The 22,311-nt window shown below is 49.1% G+C and overlaps 1 protein-coding gene across 4 annotated transcripts in view; it reads left to right on the top strand.

Annotated features, from left to right (window-relative positions):
• The window catches only part of LOC137323927 (collagen alpha-1(XVIII) chain-like), a 377,865-nt gene that overhangs the window by 341,002 nt on the left and 14,552 nt on the right, over positions 1-22,311 (top strand). For all 4 annotated transcript variants that reach the window (XM_067988020.1, XM_067988018.1, XM_067988016.1 and 1 more), the window contains 13 exons: positions 497-571; positions 683-757; positions 2,056-2,104; positions 3,428-3,508; positions 10,037-10,080; positions 11,811-11,936; positions 13,259-13,412; positions 15,632-15,690; positions 16,121-16,249; positions 16,948-16,986; positions 17,623-17,958; positions 20,144-20,341; positions 21,480-21,595. In XM_067988020.1, the coding sequence (XP_067844121.1) occupies positions 497-571; positions 683-757; positions 2,056-2,104; positions 3,428-3,508; positions 10,037-10,080; positions 11,811-11,936; positions 13,259-13,412; positions 15,632-15,690; positions 16,121-16,249; positions 16,948-16,986; positions 17,623-17,958; positions 20,144-20,341; positions 21,480-21,595 (1,481 nt within the window). The remainder of the gene's footprint in view (positions 1-496; positions 572-682; positions 758-2,055; positions 2,105-3,427; positions 3,509-10,036; positions 10,081-11,810; positions 11,937-13,258; positions 13,413-15,631; positions 15,691-16,120; positions 16,250-16,947; positions 16,987-17,622; positions 17,959-20,143; positions 20,342-21,479; positions 21,596-22,311) is intronic.

Here is a 22,311-nt window from a genome sequence, read left to right as displayed (position 1 = left end):
GAGCAGCAGTAACATCGCGATAGTTTTAATGTTCACTGCTGGGGCGTTAAGTTAAAACGAAAACTGGGAGTGTGTCAGAAACACTCGCCAGGTCAGCCAGAATCTGTGGCGAGAACGGACAAGTTAACGTTTCAAGTTGTGGCAGAGGGCCATCACCTGAATCGTTAACTCTGTTTCTCTCTCCACAGACGCTGCCTGACCTGCTGAGTGTTTCCAGCATTATCTCTGATTTTGTTTCAGGTTTCCAGCATCCACAGTATTTTTGTTTTGTTTTTTTGTTACATTACAGTAGTTCAAAAACTAGAAAAGAATGGTTGGACCAGGCCGCCGGGCCTTCTGAGGTGTCTCATCCATCTCAAAAATTAAAAGAGCTTGTCTGTTCCGTCTCGAGAATATTTGGCACCTCGCCGGCTTTGTACTCTCGGCCTGTCTACAAGAATTAGTCATTCTCCATCCTTTTCTGCTGGATGTCTAATTTCCTTTCTCTCATGTGTAGGGTCGGCCTGGTATAAATGGACTGAAAGGTGAAAAGGGTGAGGTAGCGGACTTCAGCAGTAGTTTTGGGTTCCGGGTGAGTCTTGCCTTCTCTGAAACCAGTCCGTTTTATTTGGCGAAACCACTGTTTAGGTTTGGAGATTTCATCTATGCTCTAAAATTCTACTTACTTTTTCTTTTTAACTAGAATATTCCAGGCCCTCCTGGCCCTCCAGGACCCCCCGGAGCACCTGGTGTAGCAGTATCCGCCTTTGACAATAACGTAAGTGTGACGTACATGAGACTGAGGGAACGTGGCGCGAGAGGCCTATTTGGAACACGCCTGGACTGGTTCCAGTGTCTCTGCCTTACTTCCCTTCTTCACTAATACTTCTATCGTGCTTCCTTCTCCCATCTCAGCTCACAGGCATCGCTACCCAAATTTCTATCTGTCCCCATTGTGCCAACCCTTCCATGTATTGAAGTCGTAGGGAAGGCAGGCATGACCAAGACGGCTGCTGGTCAGTGGGATACAGAGTACACGTCACTGTAGAAATATCAATGTGAAAATAGGGAGGGTTTTGATAGATTAAATAGGGAGATACTGTTTCCACTGGCAGGAGGGTCGGTAACCAGAGGACACAGATTTAAGATAATTGGCAAAAGAACCAGGGGGGAGGTGAGGAGACATTTTTTTTTACTCAGCGAGATCTGGAATGCACTGCCTGAAAGGGTGGTGGAAGCAGATTCAATAATAATTTTCAAAAGGGAATTAGATAAATACTTGAAAAGGAAAAAATTTACAGGGCTATGGGGAAAGAGCAGGGGAGTGTGACTAATTGGGTAGCTCTTTCAAAGAGCTGGCACAGGTATGATGGGCCGAATGGCCTCCTTCTGTGCTCTATTATTCAATTAAGAGGGAGAAGGAGGGTTGTCTCCTGGGTGTTTTGTTGAGGGTGGGGGAGGTTACAAATTGGACATGATTCAGTCCACGTGGCAGTTTGGTCTTTTTTGAGGAAATTATAGATAATTGCATTTAATTAAGATAGATTTTCCTCTTGTCAGATTGCTTTCGGGCCCCAACTTTGATAAAGAACCTCAGGACATCCCAAAGCGCTTTACAGCCAATGAAATACTTTTGAAGTGTAGTCACTGTTGTAATGTAGAAAACACGGCAGCCAATTTGCGCACAACAAGATCCCACAAACAGCAATGTGATAATGACCAGATCATCTGTTTTAGTGATGTTGGTTGAGGGATAAATATTGGCCAGGACACTGGGCAGAACTTTCTGCTCTTCTTCGAAGTAGTACCATGGGATCTTTTACGTCCCCCTGAGAGGGCAGGTGGGACCATGGTCTAACATCTCCTCTCACAGTGCAGCACTCTCTCAGTACTGCACTGGAGTGTCAGCCTGGATTTTGTGCTCAAGTCTTTGTGGGACTTGAACCGATGACCTTTCTGACTCAGAGACGAGAGTGCTATCACTGAGCCACAGCTGAAACCAGGAAAGCAAGTCATTGGTGGGGATTTGAGTTGCAGTACAGACTTTGACTCATGGTTTGTCTGCCTTCTCTCAAGGTGTTTGGGGCAGGAGCTGCCAGCTACCCTGCAGTTCTCGGACCACCAGGTAAGGCTTGCCGCACTCATTTATAGAATTTGATTTGCATTTGTTTTACTCCGGTAAATACTGCAGTTTACTCCTGGACAAGTTTTGCATTACTGAGATGCTTTATTCTGCTGAAGTGTGGGGGTTGGGGGGTGCAGGGAGACCTTGACCTTGATGGCACTTGAGGTTAAAGGTGAATTACCAGGGCTTCTATTGGGCATGAGTGACACAAACACCGACTTGAAACAAAATGGCACATTTCTGCATTCTAAGATGGCGGCCAAGTCGGGCATCCAAAGTTCTTACAGTAGCATTCAATCAGTTGTTTAATCACAGTAACCTTCAATCCAAGATTCTGTTTGAAGACTGTACCATTAAATACTTATCATCGAGTGCTATTAAAAAGGATTGTGAGGGATTCATTGTGTTCTTAAATTAAGTCATTAAGGTGCCTAATAATCCAGCATTGAGCTAAAAAGGTCAATTATGGTTTAAAACTATTTTATTTCAGGAACATACAGAAATGGAGATCATTTTGGTCTATCTGTCTGGGTCCAGAGCAGTATTCAGCTGCCCAAACTCTGCTACTACTCCCATCTTGCAGACTGATTGACTTCAGACCAGATCTAAATGGACCATGGACACTTAACTGGTGTTAAATGAATGTCTCAAAATTCTACTTCTTAGACTGATAAATCATTACCAGCCGCTGCTACACTCAGAATACAGAAAAGTTTTTTTATTCATTCTCGGGATGTGGGTGTTGCTGGCAAGGCCAGCATTTATTGCCCATCTCTAGTTACCCTGAGAAGGTGGTGGTGGGCCCTCTTTAACTGAGTGGCTGACTGGGCCATTCAGAGAGCAGTTAGGAGTGAACCACATTGGTGTGGGACTGGAGTCACAAATAGGCCCGACCAGTTTCCTTCCCTAAAGGACATTAGTGATTCAGTTGGGTTTTTACGACAATCCGACAGCTTCATGGTCATTTTTACTGATACCAGCTTTTTATTTCCAGATTTTTAAAAATCTGAATTCAAATTCTCAAACTGCCCATGCTCATGTTTTCTGGATTATTAGTCTAGGCCTCTGGATTACTAGCCCAGTAAGATAACTACGACACTACCGAACCCCAGATGGTTCTTTTTCCTTCGATGCCGATTTAGAATGTGTGGGACTTTGATCACTTTGTCACTGCAACTTGGCTCCCATATGGATTGGAGAGGTGGACAATTGAGTGTGTGGACCTCAGACCCTGTTAGTACTGGTGCTAACATGTGGGTGAAATATTAATACCATGTGGTCCAAGGCCATTTATATTTATTGCGATTCCCTTCCCTCTCGCAGGTCCTAAAGGAGACCGTGGCACACCAGGATATCCAGGCTCTCGAGGAGAGAAAGGGGAAATGGGCCAACCTGGGCAACCAGGTAAGTAGACAGGTGGAAGGAGGGGGGTTACTCTTGGTGTCTGGATGAAAGTAACCGCGACTCTGTATACAGTTTTTTTTAAAAAGTTGCTGAGTTTCTTTCGAGGAACAATACTCATTCAAGAACAATTCAGCTACAAATTGGAAAGTCACCGGTCAGATTTTTTAGTCTTCTGGCGTGCAGTGGTCGAGAAGCTCACCTTATAACCCGGGGTCGAGAAGCTCACCTTATAACCCGGGGAGGAGAAGCTCACCTTACAACCCGGGGTCGAGAAGCTCACCTTATAACCCGGGGAGGAAAAGCTCACCTTATAACCCGGGGAGGAGAAGCTCACCTTATAACCCGGGGAGGAGAAGCTCACCTTATAACCCAGGGAGGAGAAGCTCACCTTATAACCCGGGGAGGAGAAGCTCACCTTATAACCCGGGGAGGAGAAGCTCACCTTATAACCCGGGGTCGAGAAGCTCACCTTATAACCCGGGGAGGAGAAGCTCACCTTATAACCCGGGGAGGAGAAGCTCACCTTATAACCCAGGGAGGAGAAGCTCACCTTATAACCCGGGGTCGAGAAGCTCACCTTATAACCCGGGGTCGAGAAGCTCACCTTATAACCCGGGGTCGAGAAGCTCACCTTATAACCCGGGGAGGAGAAGCTCACCTTATAACCCGGGGAGGAGAAGCTCACCTTATAACCCGGGGTCGAGAAGCTCACCTTATAACCCGGGGTCGAGAAGCTCACCTTATAACCCAGGGAGGAGAAGCTCACCTTATAACCCGGGGTCGAGAACCTCACCTTATAACCCGGGGTCGAGAAGCTCACCTTATAACCCGGGGTCGAGAAGCTCACCTTATAACCCGGGGTCGAGAAACTCACCTTATAACCCGGGGTGGAGAAGCTCACCTTATAACCCGGGGTCGAGAAACTCACCTTATAACCCGGGGTCGAGAAGCTCACCTTATAACCCGGGGTCGAGAAGCTCACCTTATAACCCGGGGTCGAGAAACTCACCTTATAACCCAGGGAGGAGAAGCTCACCTTATAACCCAGGGAGGAGAAGCTCACCTTATAACCCGGGGTCGAGAAGATCACCTTATAACCCGGGGTCGAGAAGCTCACCTTATAACCCGGGGAGGAGAAGCTCACCTTATAACCCGGGGAGGAGAAGCTCACCTTATAACCCGGGGAGGAGAAGCTCACCTTATAACCCGGGGAGGAGAAGCTCACCTTATAACCCGGGGTCGAGAAGCCCACCTTATAACCCGGGGAGGAGAAGCTCACTTTATAACCCGGGGAGGAGAAGCTCACCTTATAACCCAGGGAGGAGAAGCTCACCTTATAACCCGGGGTCGAGAAGCTCACCTTATAACCCGGGGAGGAGAAGCTCACCTTATAACCCAGGTAGGAGAAGCTCACCTTAAAACCCGGGGAGGAGAAGCTCACCTTATAATCCGGGGTCGAGAAGTTCACCTTATAACCCGGGGTCGAGAAGCTCACCTTATAACCCGGGGAGGAGAAGCTCACCTTATAACCCGGGGTCGAGAAGCTCACCTTATAACCCGGGGTCGAGAAGCTCACCTTATAACCCGGGGTCGAGAAGCTCACCTTATAACCCGGGGAGGAGAAGCTCACCTTATAACCCGGGGAGGAGAAGCTCACCTTACAACCCGGGGTCGAGAAGCTCACCTTATAACCCGGGGAGGAGAAGCTCACCTTATAACCCGGGGTCGAGAAGCTCACCTTATAACCCGGGGTCGAGAAGCTCACCTTATAACCCGGGGAGGAGAAGCTCACCTTATAACCCGGGGAGGAGAAGCTCACCTTATAACCCGGGGAGGAGAAGCTCACCTTATAACCCGGGGAGGAGAAGCTCACCTTATAACCCGGGGAGGAGAAGCTCACCTTATAACCCGGGGTCGAGAAGCTCACCTTATAACCCGGGGTCGAGAAGCTCACCTTATAACCCGGGGAGGAGAAGCTCACCTTATAACCCGGGGTCGAGAAGCTCACCTTATAACCCGGGGTCGAGAAGCTCACCTTATAACCCGGGGAGGAGAAGCTCACCTTATAACCCGGGGTCGAGAAGCTCACCTTATAACCCGGGGAGGAGAAGCTCACCTTATAACCCGGGGAGGAGAAGCTCACCTTATAACCCGGGGAGGAGAAGCTCACCTTATAACCCGGGGAGGAGAAGCTCACCTTATAACCCGGGGTCGAGAAGCTCACCTTATAACCCGGGGAGGAGAAGCTCACCTTATAACCCGGGGAGGAGAAGCTCACCTTATAACCCAGGGAGGAGAAGCTCACCTTATAACCCAGGGAGGAGAAGCTCACCTTATAACCCGGGGAGGAGAAGCTCACCTTATAACCCGGGGAGGAGAAGCTCACCTTATAACCCGGGGTCGAGAAGCTCACCTTATAACCCAGGGAGGAGAAGCTCACCTTATAACCTGGGGAGGAGAAGCTCACCTTATAACCTGGGGAGGAGAAGCTCACCTTATAACCTGGGGAGGAGAAGCTCACCTTATAACCTGGGGAGGAGAAGCTCACCTTATAACCTGGGGAAGAGAAGCTCACCTTATAACCCAGGGAGGAGAAGCTCACCTTATAACCCGGGGTCGAGAAGCTCACCTTATAACCCGGGGTCGAGAAGCTCACCTTATAACCCGGGGAGGAGAAGCTCACCTTATAATCCGGGGTCAAGAAGCTCACCTTATAACCCGGGGAGGAGAAGCTCACCTTATAACCCGGGGAGGAGAAGCTCACCTTATAATCCGGGGTCAAGAAGCTCACCTTATAACCCGGGGAGGAGAAGCTCACCTTATAACCCGGGGTGGAGAAGCTCACCTTATAATCCGGGGTCAAGAAGCTCACCTTATAACCCGGGGAGGAGAAGCTCACCTTATAATCCGGGGTCAAGAAGCTCACCTTATAACCCGGGGTCGAGAAGCTCACCTTATAACCCGGGGTCGAGAAGCTCACCTTATAACCCGGGGTCGAGATGCTCACCTTATAACCCGGGGAGGAGAAGCTCACCTTATAACCCGGGGTCGAGAAACTCACCTTATAACCCAGGGTCGAGAAACTCACCTTATAACCCGGGGAGGAGAAGCTCACCTTATAACCCGGGGAGGAGAAGCTCACCTTATAACCCAGGGAGGAGAAGCTCACCTTATAACCCGGGGTGGCGATGCTCACCTTATAACCCGGGGAGGAGAAGCTCACCTTATAACCCGGAGTGGAGATGCTCACCTTATAACCCGGGGAGGAGAAGCTCACCTTATAACCCGGGGAGGAGAAGCTCACCTTATAACCCAGGGAGGAGAAGCTCACCTTATAACCCGGGGTGGAGATGCTCACCTTATGACCCGGGGAGGAGAAGCTCACCTTATAACCCAGGGAGGAGAAGCTCACCTTATAACCCGGGGTCGAGATGCTCACCTTATAACCCGGGGAGGAGAAGCTCACCTTATAACCCGGGGAGGAGAAGCTCACCTTATAACCCAGGGAGGAGAAGCTCACCTTATAACCCGGGGAGGAGAAGCTCACCTTATAACCCAGGGAGGAGAAGCTCACCTTATAACCCAGGGAGGAGAAGCTCACCTTATAACCCGGGGAGGAGAAGCTCACCTTATAACCCGGGGAGGAGAAGCTCACCTTATAACCCGGGGAGGAGAAGCTCACCTTATAACCCGGGGAGGAGAAGCTCACCTTATAACCCGGGGTCGAGAAGCTCACCTTATAACCCGGGGTCGAGAAGCTCACCTTATAACCCGGGGAGGAGAAGCTCACCTTATAACCCGGGGTCGAGAAGCTCACCTTATAACCCAGGGAGGAGAAGCTCACCTTATAACCCGGGGAGGAGAAGCTCACCTTATAACCCGGGGTCGAGATGCTCACCTTATAACCCGGGGAGGAGAAGCTCACCTTATAACCCGGGGAGGAGAAGCTCACCTTATAATCCGGGGTCAAGAAGCTCACCTTATAACCCGGGGAGGAGAAGCTCACCTTATAACCCGGGGTCGAGAAGCTCACCTTATAACCCGGGGTCGAGAAGCTCACCTTATAACCCGGGGAGGAGAAGCTCACCTTATAACCCGGGGTCAAGAAGCTCACCTTATAACCCGGGGAGGAGAAGCTCACCTTATAACCCGGGGTCGAGAAACTCACCTTATAACCCGGGGAGGAGAAGCTCACCTTGTAACCCGGGGAGGAGAAGCTCACCTTATAACCTGGGGAGGAGAAGCTCACCTTATAACCCGGGGTGGAGATGCTCACCTTATAACCCGGGGAGGAGAAGCTCACCTTATAACCCGGGGTCGAGAAGCTCACCTTATAACCCGGGGTCGAGATGCTCACCTTATAACCCGGGGTCAAGAAGCTCACCTTATAACCCAGGGAGGAGAAGCTCACCTTATAACCCGGGGTCGAGAAGCTCACCTTATAACCCGGGGAGGAGAAGCTCACCTTATAACCCGGGGAGGAGAAGCTCACCTTATAACCCAGGGAGGAGAAGCTCACCTTATAACCCGGGGAGGAGAAGCTCACCTTATAACCCGGAGAGGAGAAGCTCACCTTATAACCCGGGGAGGAGAAGCTCACCTTATAACCCGGGGTCGAGAAGCTCACCTTATAACCCGGGGTCGAGAAGCTCACCTTATAACCCGGGGAGGAGAAGCTCACCTTATAACCCGGGGTCGAGAAGCTCACCTTATAACCCGGGGAGGAGAAGCTCACCTTATAACCCGGGGTCGAGATGCTCACCTTATAACCCGGGGAGGAGAAGCTCACCTTATAACCCGGGGAGGAGAAGCTCACCTTATAACCCGGGGTCGAGATGCTCACCTTATAACCCGGGGTCAAGAAGCTCACCTTATAACCCGGGGTCGAGATGCTCACCTTATAACCCGGGGAGGAGAAGCTCACCTTATAACCCGGGGAGGAGAAGCTCACCTTATAACCCAGGGTCGAGAAGCTCACCTTATAACCCGGGGAGGAGAAGCTCACCTTATAACCCGGGGTCGAGAAGCTCACCTTATAACCCGGGGTCGAGATGCTCACCTTATAACCCGGGGAGGAGAAGCTCACCTTATAACCCGGGGAGGAGAAGCTCACCTTATAACCCGGGGTGGAGAAGCTCACCTTATAACCCGGGGTCGAGATGCTCACCTTATAACCCGGGGTCGAGAAGCTCACCTTATAACCCGGGGAGGAGAAGCTCACCTTATAACCCGGGGAGGAGAAGCTCACCTTATAACCCGGGGAGGAGAAGCTCACCTTATAACCCGGGGTGGAGAAGCTCACCTTATAACCCGGGGTCGAGATGCTCACCTTATAACCCGGGGTCGAGATGCTCACCTTATAACCCGGGGTCGAGATGCTCACCTTATAACCCGGGGTCGAGATGCTCACCTTATAACCTGCCCCTGTCAGTTCCAGTCACAGTCTGACATTGGAATCTAACCCTCCACCTTTTGCTTTGTGAACATACAAAATTAACGGGCAGGAAAAGACCAGCTGGCCCATCAAACCTGCCCCACACCATGATGGTTGGAGCATCATGACAAACACTTCTCCCTCCCCCTCCCCCCACCCCACAGCCATGTAATCTCCTGGGTGAGGCAAAAAACAGAGAAAAAAAACCCTGGGCCAATGAGGGTAAAAATACTCTGGAAAAATACTCTCCGACCCCTCCCCCCACCCCCACCCCCGGCGATTCAAACCAGTCCAGGAGGTCACATGGTCACATGGACCAAGTGTCACCTCCACCTTCTGTATGATGTGATCTCTGCCCCAGTCAGGAACCGGTCCCAGCTCCCTCTTGAAGGTTTTCCTCCAGTTACGATGAAGTGGAAGAGGCAAAGCCTTTTGCTTCACATCTCCGTGTTACTGACCCTCCCCCACCCCAGCTCCACTCACTTCAGTGAGTCTGTGAAATGGTCAACGATTTCCTGGGTTATCGCCCCTGTGCCTCCCCATGGGTTGATCTTGGGGTGATACCTGAATTCCACCTGCCGTGCATGAAGAGTTTGATTCTCCATCTGTGAGATGAAAGTGGTGTTACTCCCCTGCGGCAGAGGAATGCAGATGGAAAATCAGAGGCCTCACTCCAGTCGTCCCGGTGACATCTCCAAGCAATTGGTTGCATGGCAACAATGGTTGGTGAGGCCCAGAGATTGGCCACGTGCCTATCTTCTTGGCCAGGATTTGCTGCATGTTTTGGGGGAGATAAGAGGGGCCTGGAGTAGAAGGGACAAAGGCGCTGAGAACGGTCTCCAATTGTATCTCGGAGCCCCCAGCTCACCGTGAGTCTTGTGGAGAGATGGTGAGGCTCCCGCTTGGTGCTGGTGGGCTGTGGTCACTTAACGGTGAAGTGACCACGCTACGATGAGCTCTGCGACAGCTAACACTGCTGCAGTGAGGAGGCGCAGGTCCCCGATTCAAATACTTGGGATTTGTCAAATGAGATTCTGCCATTTGTTTTTGTACTTTAACCAGTGCTGATGTGTCTCTGTGCTGTTCTGTTTTAGGAAGCATTCCATATGATTTGTATCAGCTCACCGCCTCAATCAGGGTAAGTGTCGTAATCTCCTTAACTCACTGTCTTGGTCGCAAGATTCCCAGTGGTGAACGGTTGTTTTTAAGACTGGGGGGAGGTAACAGTGGTGTTCCCCAGAGTATTAAGACCACTGCTCTTTTTGATATATGTTAATGACCTGAACTTGGATATAGAGGGTATAATTTCAAAGTTTGCAGATGACACGAAACTTGGAAATGTAGTAAACAATGTGGAGGATAGTAACAGACTTCAGGAGGACATAGACAGACTGGTAAAATGGGCAGACACATGGCAGATGACATTTAACGCAGAAAAGTGTGAAGTGATACATTTTGGTAGGAAGAATGAGGAGAGGCAATATAAACTAAATGGTACAATTATAAAGGGAGTGCAGGAACAGAGACACCAGGGGGTTCACATACACAAATCTTTGAAGATGGCAGGACAAGTTGAGAGGCTGTTAAAAAAGCATATGGGATCCTGGGCTTTATTAATAGAGGAATAGAGTACAAAAGCAAGGATGTTGTTCTGAACCTTTATAAAACACTGGTTAGGCCTCAGCTGGAGTATTGTGTTCAATTCTGGGCACCACACTTTTGGAAGGATGTCAAGGCCTTAGAGAGGGTGCAGAGGAGATTTACTAGAATGGTATCAGGCATGAGGGATTTCAGTTATGTGGAGAGACTGGAGAAGCTGGGATTGTTTTCCTTAGAACATAGAAGGTTAAGGGGAGATTTGATTGAGGTGTTCACAATCATGAAGGATTTCGATAGAGTAAATAAGGAGAAACTGTTTCAACTGGCAGGAGGATCAGTAACCAGAGGACACAGATTTAAGGTGATCGGCAAAAGAGCCAGAGGGACTTGAGGAAACGTTTTCTTACGCACCGAGTTGTAATGATCTGGAATGCACTGCCTGAAAGGGTGATGGAAGCAGATTCAATAGTAGCTTTCAAAAGGGAATTGGATAAATACTTGAAGGGAAAAAATTTACAGGGCTATGGGGAAAGAGCGGGGGAATGGGACTAGTTGGATAGCTCTTTCAAAGAGCCGGCACAGGCATGATGGGCCGAATGGCCTCTTCCTGTGCTGTACCTACAATGATACTATGAACCATAGCAAGTGATGGGGCATCTATTTTAATTCTTCCCCCAACTCTCATCATTTTTTATAGAAATCTTTGGCAATTTCTGTATATTCCTAAAGTTATTGAAGTCGTGCGCTTGCAGTCAGTGAATGCAGTTATTTCAGAATGGGATTACCAGCGTTGCCAACCCTCCAGGATTGACCTGGAGTCTCCAGGAATTGAAGATTAATCACTCGGATGTTGCTACGAGCAACCCAGGAGAAAAATCATAGGGGCAATAAAAAAAATCGTAGATAGGGAGAAATGGCTGTTTGACTGATAGTCAGGAATCATCCAATCGGGTAACAAAGAGCCTGTTTGCTTTCCAATTGGCGAGTGAAGGAGGGGTGCTGGGAGGGTGAACATGCTGAACAACCAATGGCAGGATCCTGCAGGCGAGGTGGTTAGAGGTGGGAGGTCAAGTGATGTAACCTCCTGGAATACGTCCAACCAGAGATGACTAACCCTATATGCTACGTGCTCAGCATTGCCGCCATCAGGAGCAGGATGGTACTGCAAGCTCTTCGCACAGGACGGGGCTCGTTGTGCTCTATCTTGACAAGGTAGTGACTTTTTTTTAAGGTTTTCTATATTTTTTTTCCTGTCCTTCTCCCTTACAGAGTGAGAAGGGAGACCGAGGTGATGTGGGGCAGAAGGGAGAAAAGGGTGCATCGGGAGATGGCTATGGTTCAGGTATAGCTGGCCCCACAGGGACCCATGGGTCTCCAGGCCGACCAGGACTCCAGGTAAGAATCTCTTGCGGCCGTGTTAGAGTGCATGTCCACCTTGGATCACAAGTGAGTGTCAGATAGGGCTCAGTTGGTAGCTCTCTCGCCTCTGAGTCAGAAGGTTGTGAGTTCAAGTCCCACTCCAAAGACTTGAGCACAAAATCAAGGCCGACACTTGCAGTGCAGTACTGAGGGAGTGCTGCACTGTTGGAGGTGCCGTCTTTCAGATGAGATGTTAAACCATGGCCCTGTCTGCCCTCTCAGGTGGATGTAAACAATCCCGTGGCTCTATTTTGAAGAAGAGCAGCGGAGTTCTTCCCGGTGTCCTGGTCAATATTTATCCCTCAACCAACATCACTTTAAAAAAAACAGATTATCACATTGCTGTTTGTGGGATCTTGCTGTGCACAAATTGGCTGCCGTGTTTTCTACATTACAACAGTGACTACACTTCAAAAGCACTTAATTGGCTGTAAAGCACTTTGGGAAGACCTGAGATTGTGTCCTGAGAAAAAAATCCCTTTTATGACTGTAGAAGAAGTCATCGTCTCCTATCTCCTCTGGTGATGCCCTGAATCCATTACAATACAGGACTACCGGTGGTGAACAGATTTTAGCAGAACAAGAGCTCGGAAGTGGGAGGCTACGCTTAAATTCCTCAACTGCACCTTTCCCTAATTTATAGAACTATAAAAAGGAAAGAAGAAAAGACTTGCATTTCTGTAGCGTCTCTCATGACCTCAGGACGTCCCAAAGTGCTTCACAGCCAATTAAGTACTTTTGAAGCGTAGTCACTGATATAATTTAGGAAACACAGCAGCCAAATTGTGCACAGCAAGATCCCACAAATAGCAATGTGATAATGACCAGTTAATCTGTTTTAGGTTGGTTGAGGGATAAATATTGGCCAAAACACCAGGGAGAACTCCCCTGCTCTTCTTCAAAATAGTGCTGTGGGATCTTTTGCATCCACCTGAGACAGCAGACGGGGCCTCGGTTTAACGTCCAAAAGACGGCACCTCTGACAGTGCAGCACTCCCTCAGTACTGCACTGAGAGTGTCAGCTTGAATTATGTGCTCAAGCCGCTGGAGCGAGATTTGAACCTATGACCTTTTGCCTCAGAGGTGAGAGCGTTACCAACTGAGTCACAGCTAACAACTAACTATGTATGGCCTTCGCTGCAATTACCTGCAAGTAATGTGGAGCGTACGGCACGGATTCTGTATGAAACCATGTCCCGAATGTTTGGAAACTTCTTGTCCATAAAAGAAATCCGTTTGTCTCATCTGAGATCACAACGGCCTTCTGCATCATCGTCTGAACATTATCCTCTCACCAGGGGCCAAAAGGAGACAGTATCGTTGGGCCCAGAGGACTACCAGGCAACCCAGGACCCCCTGGTTATAGCTATCCGGGACCCCCAGGACCTCCCGGACCTCCTGGCTCACCTGGTCTGCCGGGATCAAGCGTATCTTCAGGACAACATAGAACAAGTTGGCATCTTTTCCTTTTCATTTTAAAGGGCTCATTTTGTGAAATGTATGATGATTAAGAGAAATGGGGTAAAGGGATGGAGAGGGTTTGTTTGGGATGGAGAGGGTTAGGTTTGGGATGGAGAGGGTTTGGTTGGGATGGAAGGATGGAGAGGGTTAGGATAGAGGGATGGAGAGGGTTTGTTTGGGATGGAGGGATGGAGAGGTTTAGTTTGGGATGGAGGGATGGAGAGGGTTTGTTTGGGATGGAGAGGGTTTGTTTGGGATGGAGAGGGTTTGTTTGGGATGGAGAGGGTTTGTTTGGGATGGAGAGGATTAGGTTGGAATGGAAGGATGGAGTGGGTTTGTTTGGGATGGAGCGGGTTAGGTTGGAATGGAAGGATGGAGAGGGTTTGTTTGGGATGGAGGGATGGAGAGGGTTTGTTTGGGATGGAGAGGGTTTGTTTGGGATGGAGAAGGTTTTTTGGGATGGAGAGGATTAGTTTGGGATGGAGGGATGGAGTGGGTTTGTTTGGGATGGAGGGATGGAGAGGGTTTGGTTGGGATGGAGGGATGGAGAGGGTTTGTTTGGGATGGAGAGGGTTTTTTGGGATGGAGAGGATTAGGTTGGGATGGAGGGATGGAGTGGGTTTGGCTGGGATGGAGGGATGGAGAGGATTAGGTTGGGATGGAGGGATGGAGTGGGTTTGGTTGGGATGGAGGGATGGAGTGGGTTTGTTGGGATGGAGAAGGTTTTTTGGGATGGAGAGGATTAGGTTGGGATGGAGGGATGGAGAGGATTAGGTTGGGATGGAGGGATGGAGAGGATTAGGTTGGGATGGAGGGATGGAGTGGGTTTGGTTGGGATGGAGGGATGGAGTGGGTTTGGTTGGGATGGAGGGATGGAGTGGGTTTGGTTGGGATGGAGGGATGGAGTGGGTTTGGTTGGGATGGAGGGATGGAGTGGGTTTGGCTGGGATGGACCCGTGGAGAGGCTCTGGTGGGGAGAGTGCTTTGGAGGTGGGCTCGGTTCGTGATGTTCACGAGCTGTGTGTGCTGCCTGCTCCATTGGAAACGATCTTCTGATCCAATTCCTTGGTGTGTAGTCCGCACATCCATAATGGCCAGATGCGTGAGGCTAATGGTAACCGAGGCTAAAAGGGTTAAATTATGAGGTCAGGTTGCATAGACTAGGCTTGTATTCCCTTGTGTATAGAAGATTAAAGGGCGATCTAATTAGAAACAAAACGTAGAAAACAAAAAAAATTACAGCGCAGAAGGAGGCCATTTGGCCCATCGTGTCTGTGCTGGTCGAAAAAGAGCTGCCCAGCCTAATCCCACCTTCCAGCACTTGGTCCGTAGCCTTGTAGGTCACGGCACTTCAGGTGCACATCCAGGTACTTTAAATGTGATGAGGGTTTCTGCCTCTACCACCCTTTCAAGTAGTGAGTTCCACCCTCTGGGTGAAAAAGATTTTCCTCAGCCCTCCTCTAACCCTTCTACCAAGTACTTTAAATTTATGCCACCTGGTTATTGACCTCTCTGCTAAGGGAAATCGGTCCTTCCTGTCCATTCTATCTAGGCCCCTCAATTGAGGTGTTTAAGATGATTAAAGGATTTGACAGGGTAGATGGAGAGAAACTATTTCCTCTGGTGGGAGAGTCCAGAACAAGGGGGCATAACCTGTAAATTAGAGCTGGGTCGTTCAGGGGTGATGTCAGGAAACACTTCTTCACACAAAGGGTAGTGGAAATCTGGAAATCTCGCCCCCAAAAAGCTGTTGAGGCTGGGGGTCAATTGAAAATATCAAAACTGAGATTGATAAATTTTTGTTAGGTAAGGGTAATATGGGTTACGGAACCAAGGCGGGTAAATGGAGTTAAGATACAGATCAGCCATGATCTAATTAAATAGCGGAACAGGCTCAAGGGACTGATTGGCCCACTCCTATGTAATGTGGAACTCTACTGTGGCCTATGTACAAGGTGAGGGGAGGATAACAAGAACAGATTCTGTTGGCAGTTGTCGCCTGTTTCTGTTGACAACTGGAGTTCAGATCACTACATCACACCTGGAAAATGGACAGTGTCCCTCCACACCAGTTAATGAATGTCTTCCAAATGAGCTAAACTAGTTAACTGGATTGGTGGCCATGGTTTGGACAAGTCAATGCAGAGGGTTGGTTCACTTAATGTGATGTGGAATAAAACCTCTCTCTCTCTTCCTCTCTCTCACGCTAGGCATTGTAGGGCCACCTGGCCCTCCCGGTCCTCCCGGCTCCCCAGCCTCGTCATCAGGGGTAAGTGTAGAATCTTCAACACTCCTTCTTCTTAAAGCAGGACTGAGAGTCACCATGCTGTGGAGGATCCAGGGATTTTGATAATTCTATAAAATAGCATGGTCAGGTAAGCTCAGTTTGGTTTAGAACCAGACCAAGGGGCCTGAAGACCCAACAGTTTGTTGGGGAGGGAAGAAAATGCAGGAAGAAAGCTCTGCTGACGAAGTGTGCCTCCTGTAGGCCGGCAGGCACATCGGTCACCATGGAGAGGTCAGTGGGCCAGATTGTGGTGCATTCCTGGCAGTGCGGGGATAGGTGGCAGCAGTGACAACCTGTTGGCTCTTGATAATGCCTCGTAACGCAATGCCTCCTAATCGAACACCAGTAATCCTTGAGCTGTGTAGTCGGTTGTCTTTGACATTCCATAACATTTCTTTTCAATATCACCCAGGTTACGGTTCTACAGACTTACCAGACAATGCTCAGTGTCTCTCGTAGTCTGCATGAGGGAACACTAGCTTACGTCATGGAACGAGGAGACCTGTACATCCGAGTACGGGACGGTTGGCGGCAGGTTTATGTAAGTGCATGTTTAGCGTTGTTTCGATACCTGGGGTTGTTTTTTCTTTCCTAATTCCTTCACTTTCTCACACCTTCAAGTTGACCAAACATGCGGTGACTTCGGTCAACCCTATTGAAGAAGAGCCCTATTGGAGCAGGTGCAGAGGAGATTTACTAGAATCCAGGGATGAGGGACTTTAGTTACGTGGATAGACTGGAGAATCTGGGGTTGTTCTCCTTAGAGCAGAGAAGGTAGAGAGGAGATTTGATAGAGGTGTTCAAAATCATGAAGGGGTGTTGATAGAGTAAATAAGGAGAAACTGTTTCCACTGGTAGGAAGGTTGGTAACCAGAGGACACTTAAAACAATTGGAAAAAGAACCAGAGCGGGGATGTGGAGAAATTTTTAACAGCAAGTTGTTATGATCTGGAATGCACTGTCTGAAAGGGTGGTGGAAGCAGATTCAACAGTAACTTTCAGAAGGGAATTGGATAAATACTTGAAAAGGACAAATTTGAAGGGCGACTGGGAAAGTGCAGGGGGAGTGGGACTAATTGGAAAGCTTTTTCAAAGAGCCAGCACAGGTGTGATGGGCCGAATGGCCTCTTCTGTGCTGTAAGATCCTATGATATTGTTCAAGTTCTGTGTTCACATATACACACACAGACATACCTGCACAAACATGTAGATTTGACGTCCTTTATCTTTTGCTTGCAGCTTGGAGAATACATTCCTTACCTTGGAGGTGGAATACTTGTGAGTACAGTTCCTCATTCTCTATGCTCCTGTGTTTTCATATACTTTCCCCTTTAGTGTTAATTCCTGTTTATACATATTGTGGATTTGGTCCTTTATCTACTCCGCTTGCTCTATTGATTCTAAAACACCAAATAACCTGTTTGAACTCAGGCATATATCCAGATAATCTGTTTTTTAGTTGGTTGAGGGATAAATATTGGCCAGGACAACTCCGCTGCTCTTCTTCGAAATAATACCCAGGGATCTTTTACATCCACCTATAAGGCAGATGAAGCCTTGATTTAACGTCTTATCCGAAAGACGGCACCTCCAACAGTGCAGCTCTCCCTCAGTATTGCACTGGAGTGTCAGCCTAGATTTTGTGCTCAAGTCTCTGGAGTGGGACTTGAACCCACGACCTTCTGACTTCGAGGCGAGAGAGCTTCCCAATGAGCCACGGCTAGCAGTTTTCAGTTTTGATGATGTCCTGCAGTGGGACCTTGTCCTTCACCTTGTTTCTCCACGTAAAATATCACCACGCCACTTCATTCAACACATGGGAGATCTCTCAAAATGGTGAGACGGGCCATATCTAGAACCTTGTCCTGGATTATTTATTTATTTATTTTTCTTAACTTGTTTATCGGTTTACAGGAAAACAAAGTGGAGGCAGTGGGATCGCCACCGGTGGTGCAGTATACACAGGGCGAGTCCTCACCAAAAACAGAGGTTTCAGAGAACTCGGCCTCTGACCCTCGCAAGCCGGAGCGCCCAAAGGAGACTGAACCCCAAAGACATCTGTACCATCATCCAGAGCCGCCACAGCCAAACTACCCGTACCAGCACCACCACCAGCACCTTCCAAGGAGGTACACGACAGCCGCCCCACCCCGCTCGGTAGATTCTCCCAGGGTGAACCACCACGGCTCCTCACACCGACCCTACTTCGCCCCCTCTGGCCATGCGGGGGGCCTGCAAGGAGTACCAATGGTAAATGGCTCCCCTTTGGAAGTTCTTCTCTCGCCGTGTTATACTGGTAGCAAGAGCGTTGCACATTTGCTTCTGTTTCAATCTAATACGGGAGAACCTGGCCCTATTGTAACGCGGGCCAGACCCATTGTGTAGGGTGGATATTCCGCAGTGCTGAAGCCACAGGGTAGGAGCTCACTCTTCTGAACTCTGGTCTATCTAAACTACCAATTTAGTAAAGAACGAAAGAAAGAACTTGCATTTAATTAGTGCTTTTTACAACCTCGGGACGTCCCAAACAACTTTACAGCCAATGAAGTACTTTTGAAGTGTAGTCACTGTTGTAATGTAGGAAACGTGGCAGCCAATTTGCGCACAGCAAGGTCCCACAAACAGCAATGTGATAATGACCAGATAATCTGTTTTAGTGATGTTCATTGAGGGATAAATATTGGCCAGGACACCGGGGATATAATCACCTGCTCTTCTTTGAAATGGTGCCATGGGATCTTTTAAGTCAGCCTGAGAGGGCAGACGGGACCTCGGTTTAACGTCTCATCCTAAAGACGGCACATCCGACAGTGCAGCACTCCCTCAGTACTGCACAGGAAAGTCAGCTTGGACTTTGTGCACAAGGCTTTGGAGTAGACCTTCTGACTCAGGGGACGACAGTGCTACCCACTGAGCCACAGCTTGACACTACATCTTCCAGCCCCAATCACTACCCACCTCTTTCTTCCCCCCCCTCCCCCCTGCAGTTCATGCCCGATTTGTTTTTCCCACAATGCTTATTATGTTGGCAATCCCGCTAGCAATCTACGCACAAGGGAGCAACTCTGAGATTAAACGTGTCAGGTTTGGGAGAATCGAACAGGGAGAATGATAGCCTAGTGGTTATGGTACTGAATAAGCAGTCACAACAGAGGTTGAGAGTTCAAACCCACCATGGCAAATTGAGACATTTAAGTCATTAAATCTGGTAATTTGTGGGCTGGCACCAGATAAAATGACCATGAAAGCTGCCAGATTATTATAAAAACCCACCAGGTTTACTAATATCCTTCAGGGAAGGACACCTCCCGTCCTTGCCCAGTCTTGCCTACATGTGACTCCAGTCCCATGTGATTGATTCTTAATGCCTTCTGGGCAACTAGAGAAGGTCAATAAATGCTGGCCAAGCCAGCGATGCCCATATCCCAAGAATGAATTAGAAACATTTTTAAAAATACAACGAGTGTCGTTTGTGGGAGGAGGTAGTCATCACTGCTGGGAGAGGGGACTTTGGGAAATCGGAGTTTGGTATAATGCGGACCCCTGTAATGCGGTGCCAGAATGTCCCGAGAGTCAGAGGTGAGGAAATGTTACAGCCTGCGGGTGGCTAAGGACACGTGGTTATATCACAATGTCGCACTGTTTAGTGGCATTAATACTTACATTTGTAGAGCTGCTGATTGCACCATCAACCATCTCAAAGCAGCCATTGAGTTTTTGGAGTGCAGTGAATCCTGTTATGTAGGCAGCCAGCAACATCTCACAAACAGCAATCATTCGTTGAGGAATAAATATTGGCCAGGACACCGGGGAGAACTCCCCTGCTCTTCTTCCAACAGTGCTGTGGGATGTTTTACATCCACCTAGTCAGGAAGACGACCGTTCAGTTTATTGTCTCATTCGAAGGATGGCACCTCTGACAATGCAGCACTCCCTCTGCACTTGTTGGAGTGCCGGCCAAGATGACGGGCTCAAGTCCTGGTGTGGGCCTGGAATCTCCAACTTTCTAATCCAGAGCCATGAGTGCCACCAATTGAGCCAATGTTTGGGGGTCTATGGAGAGAATGGGGTTGATGTGCGGAATGGCCTTTTCTTATGCCATACTTTGTCCTTCTCTATGAGAAGATACTACCTCCACGTCACACACCATTTTGACTTGGACATATATCACCGTTCCTTCATCGTCGCTGGGTCAAAATCCTGGAACTCCCTTCCTAACAGCACTGCAGGAGAACCTTCACCACACGGACTGCAGCGGTTCAAGAAGGCGGCTCACCACCACCTTCTCAAGGGCAATTAGGGATGGGCAATAAATGCCGGCCTTGCCAGCGACGCCCACATCCCAAGAATTAATATTAAAAATTGCTAGTGTAAGTGCTGTGAATGTTCAGGTTTCTGTTTTCCTACAACTGATACTCTGTGCTTCTCCCTGCAGCTACACATCATGGCACTCAACACTCCTCTCACGGGCAACATGCGGGGGATCCGTGGTGTTGACTTCCAGTGTTTCCAGCAGGCCCGTAGTGTAGGCCTGATGGGTACGTTCAGGGGCTTCCTCTCCTCCAGGCTACAGGACCTGTACAGTGTTGTTCGGCGTGCTGACAGGAACTCAGTGCCCATCGTCAACAGCAAGGTGAGTCCCCACACCGAGTCACAGTCAGAAACATATATATATATATATAAATATATTCACTGGGGCTGGTAATGCATTCCTGGCAGGGCTGCATTGGGCCCGGTAATGCATTCCTGGCAGGACTGCATTGGGCCCGGTAATGCATTCCTGGCAGGGCTGCACTGGGCCTGGTAATGCATTCCTGGCAGGACTGCATTGGGCCTGGTAAGCATACTTGGTAGGTCTGCACTGGGGCTGATAATGCATTCCTGGCAGGACTGCATTGGGCTGGTAATGCATTCCTGGCAGGGCTGCATTGGGCCCGGTAATGCATTCCTAGCAGGGCTGCATTGGGGCTGGTAATGTATTCCTGACAGGGCTGCGCTGGGCAAGGAAACGCATTCCTGGCTGGACTGCACTGAGGCTGGAAATGCAATCCTAGTTCAGCCACACTGGGACTGCAGTTGCCGAGGTGACGGCCTTGCCTGCGTCAGAATGATTTGACCTTGGCCCACAATGCCTTTTTAGCGGCAGTCACAGCACATGATGTGCTGATGCCCAATCAGTGCTGCTGTTTCTAGGGGCAGAAAAGGCAATGGGGACTTAGCCCCTTTGCAGTATTTGGCAAGTTGGAGGTCTCAAAATACTGGGGCAGCGAGGAAGGGTAGCCCTAAAATACAGGTGGGAGCCTCCCAGGGGGAGACTGGCCTTCCTGTGCAAGGGGCCTGCCCTTCGGTGCCGTTCGTTAGTAGTGCTTAGCAACTGGAACGTTGCTCAGACACTCCCAATTGCGATGGGCTGCATGGCCTCCTCCTGTGCTGCAATATTGAACGATTCTACCTGGGTTGTTTGTGATATTTGCCAACTGGAAGGGTGAGGTGCGTTGGACTCAGCGATCCGGTAAAAGCCGTTGGTTAGACCAGGACCTACATTAACCTATAACGTACCCTTTCCAGATCTTTCTGAGTGCTGTTTGCCCGAGTGCAGTCACGTGCTATCCCATAATCCTCATGGAGGAGGAGTGAGTGAAATGACTGAGTGCAGTTGCACACAACATCACTGAACAGCTTAAGGTGGCTAGACTGTAAAGTTTCCAGAGAACTGTGGCAGAAATGAATGAAAAGATGTGTTGAGATATTTTCTTGCTCTTCCCTCTCAGGGAGAGGTGCTGTTCGATAGTTGGAGCTCACTCTTCTCTGGATCTCAAGCGCTCTTCAAATCCAACACCCCCATCTATTCCTTCGATGGACGGGATGTACTTCGAGACCAAGCCTGGTATGTGAATAACAGCTTTTGTTAATGTAGTCCCATTAAGATGGTAAAATGTCTGAAGGCCTTACACAGAGGAGTAACAACTTGCATCGATATAGCATCTTTAACATAGCAAAACGTCCCAAAGCATTTCACAGGAGCGTAACCAGACAGAATTTGACACTGAGCCACACGAGGAAATATTAGGACAGGCGACCAAAAGCTTGGTCAAAGAGGTAGGTTTTAAGGAATGTCTTAAAGGAGGAGAGAGAGGCAGAGAGGTTTAGGGAGGGAATTCCAGAGCTTAGGGCCCAGGAAGCTAAAAGCACGGCCGCCAATGGTGCAGCGATTAAAATCGGGGATGTGCAAAAGGCCAGAATTGGAGGAGCTCAGAGATCTCGGAGGGTTGTAGGGCTGGAGGAGCTTACAGAGATAGGGAGGGGCGAGGCCATGGAAGGATTTGAAAACAAGGATGAGAATTTTAAAATCGAGGCATTGCCGGACAGGGAGCCAATGTAGGTCAGCGAGCACAGGGGCGATGGGTGAAAGGGACTTGGTGCGAGTTAGGATACCGGCAGCAGAGTTTTGGATGAGCTCAAGTTTATGGAGGGTGGAAGATGGGAGGCCGGCCAGGAGAGCATTGGAATTGTCCAATCTAGAGGTAACAAAGGCATGAATGAGGGTTTCAGCAACAGATGAGCTGAAGCATGGGCGGAGACGGGCGATGTTACGGAGGTGCA

The sequence above is a fragment of the Heptranchias perlo genome, chromosome 7 (genome assembly GCF_035084215.1).
Source record: "Heptranchias perlo isolate sHepPer1 chromosome 7, sHepPer1.hap1, whole genome shotgun sequence".
NCBI classification, from domain to species: domain Eukaryota; kingdom Metazoa; phylum Chordata; class Chondrichthyes; order Hexanchiformes; family Hexanchidae; genus Heptranchias; species Heptranchias perlo.
This window is presented reverse-complemented; position numbering and strand designations above follow the sequence as displayed.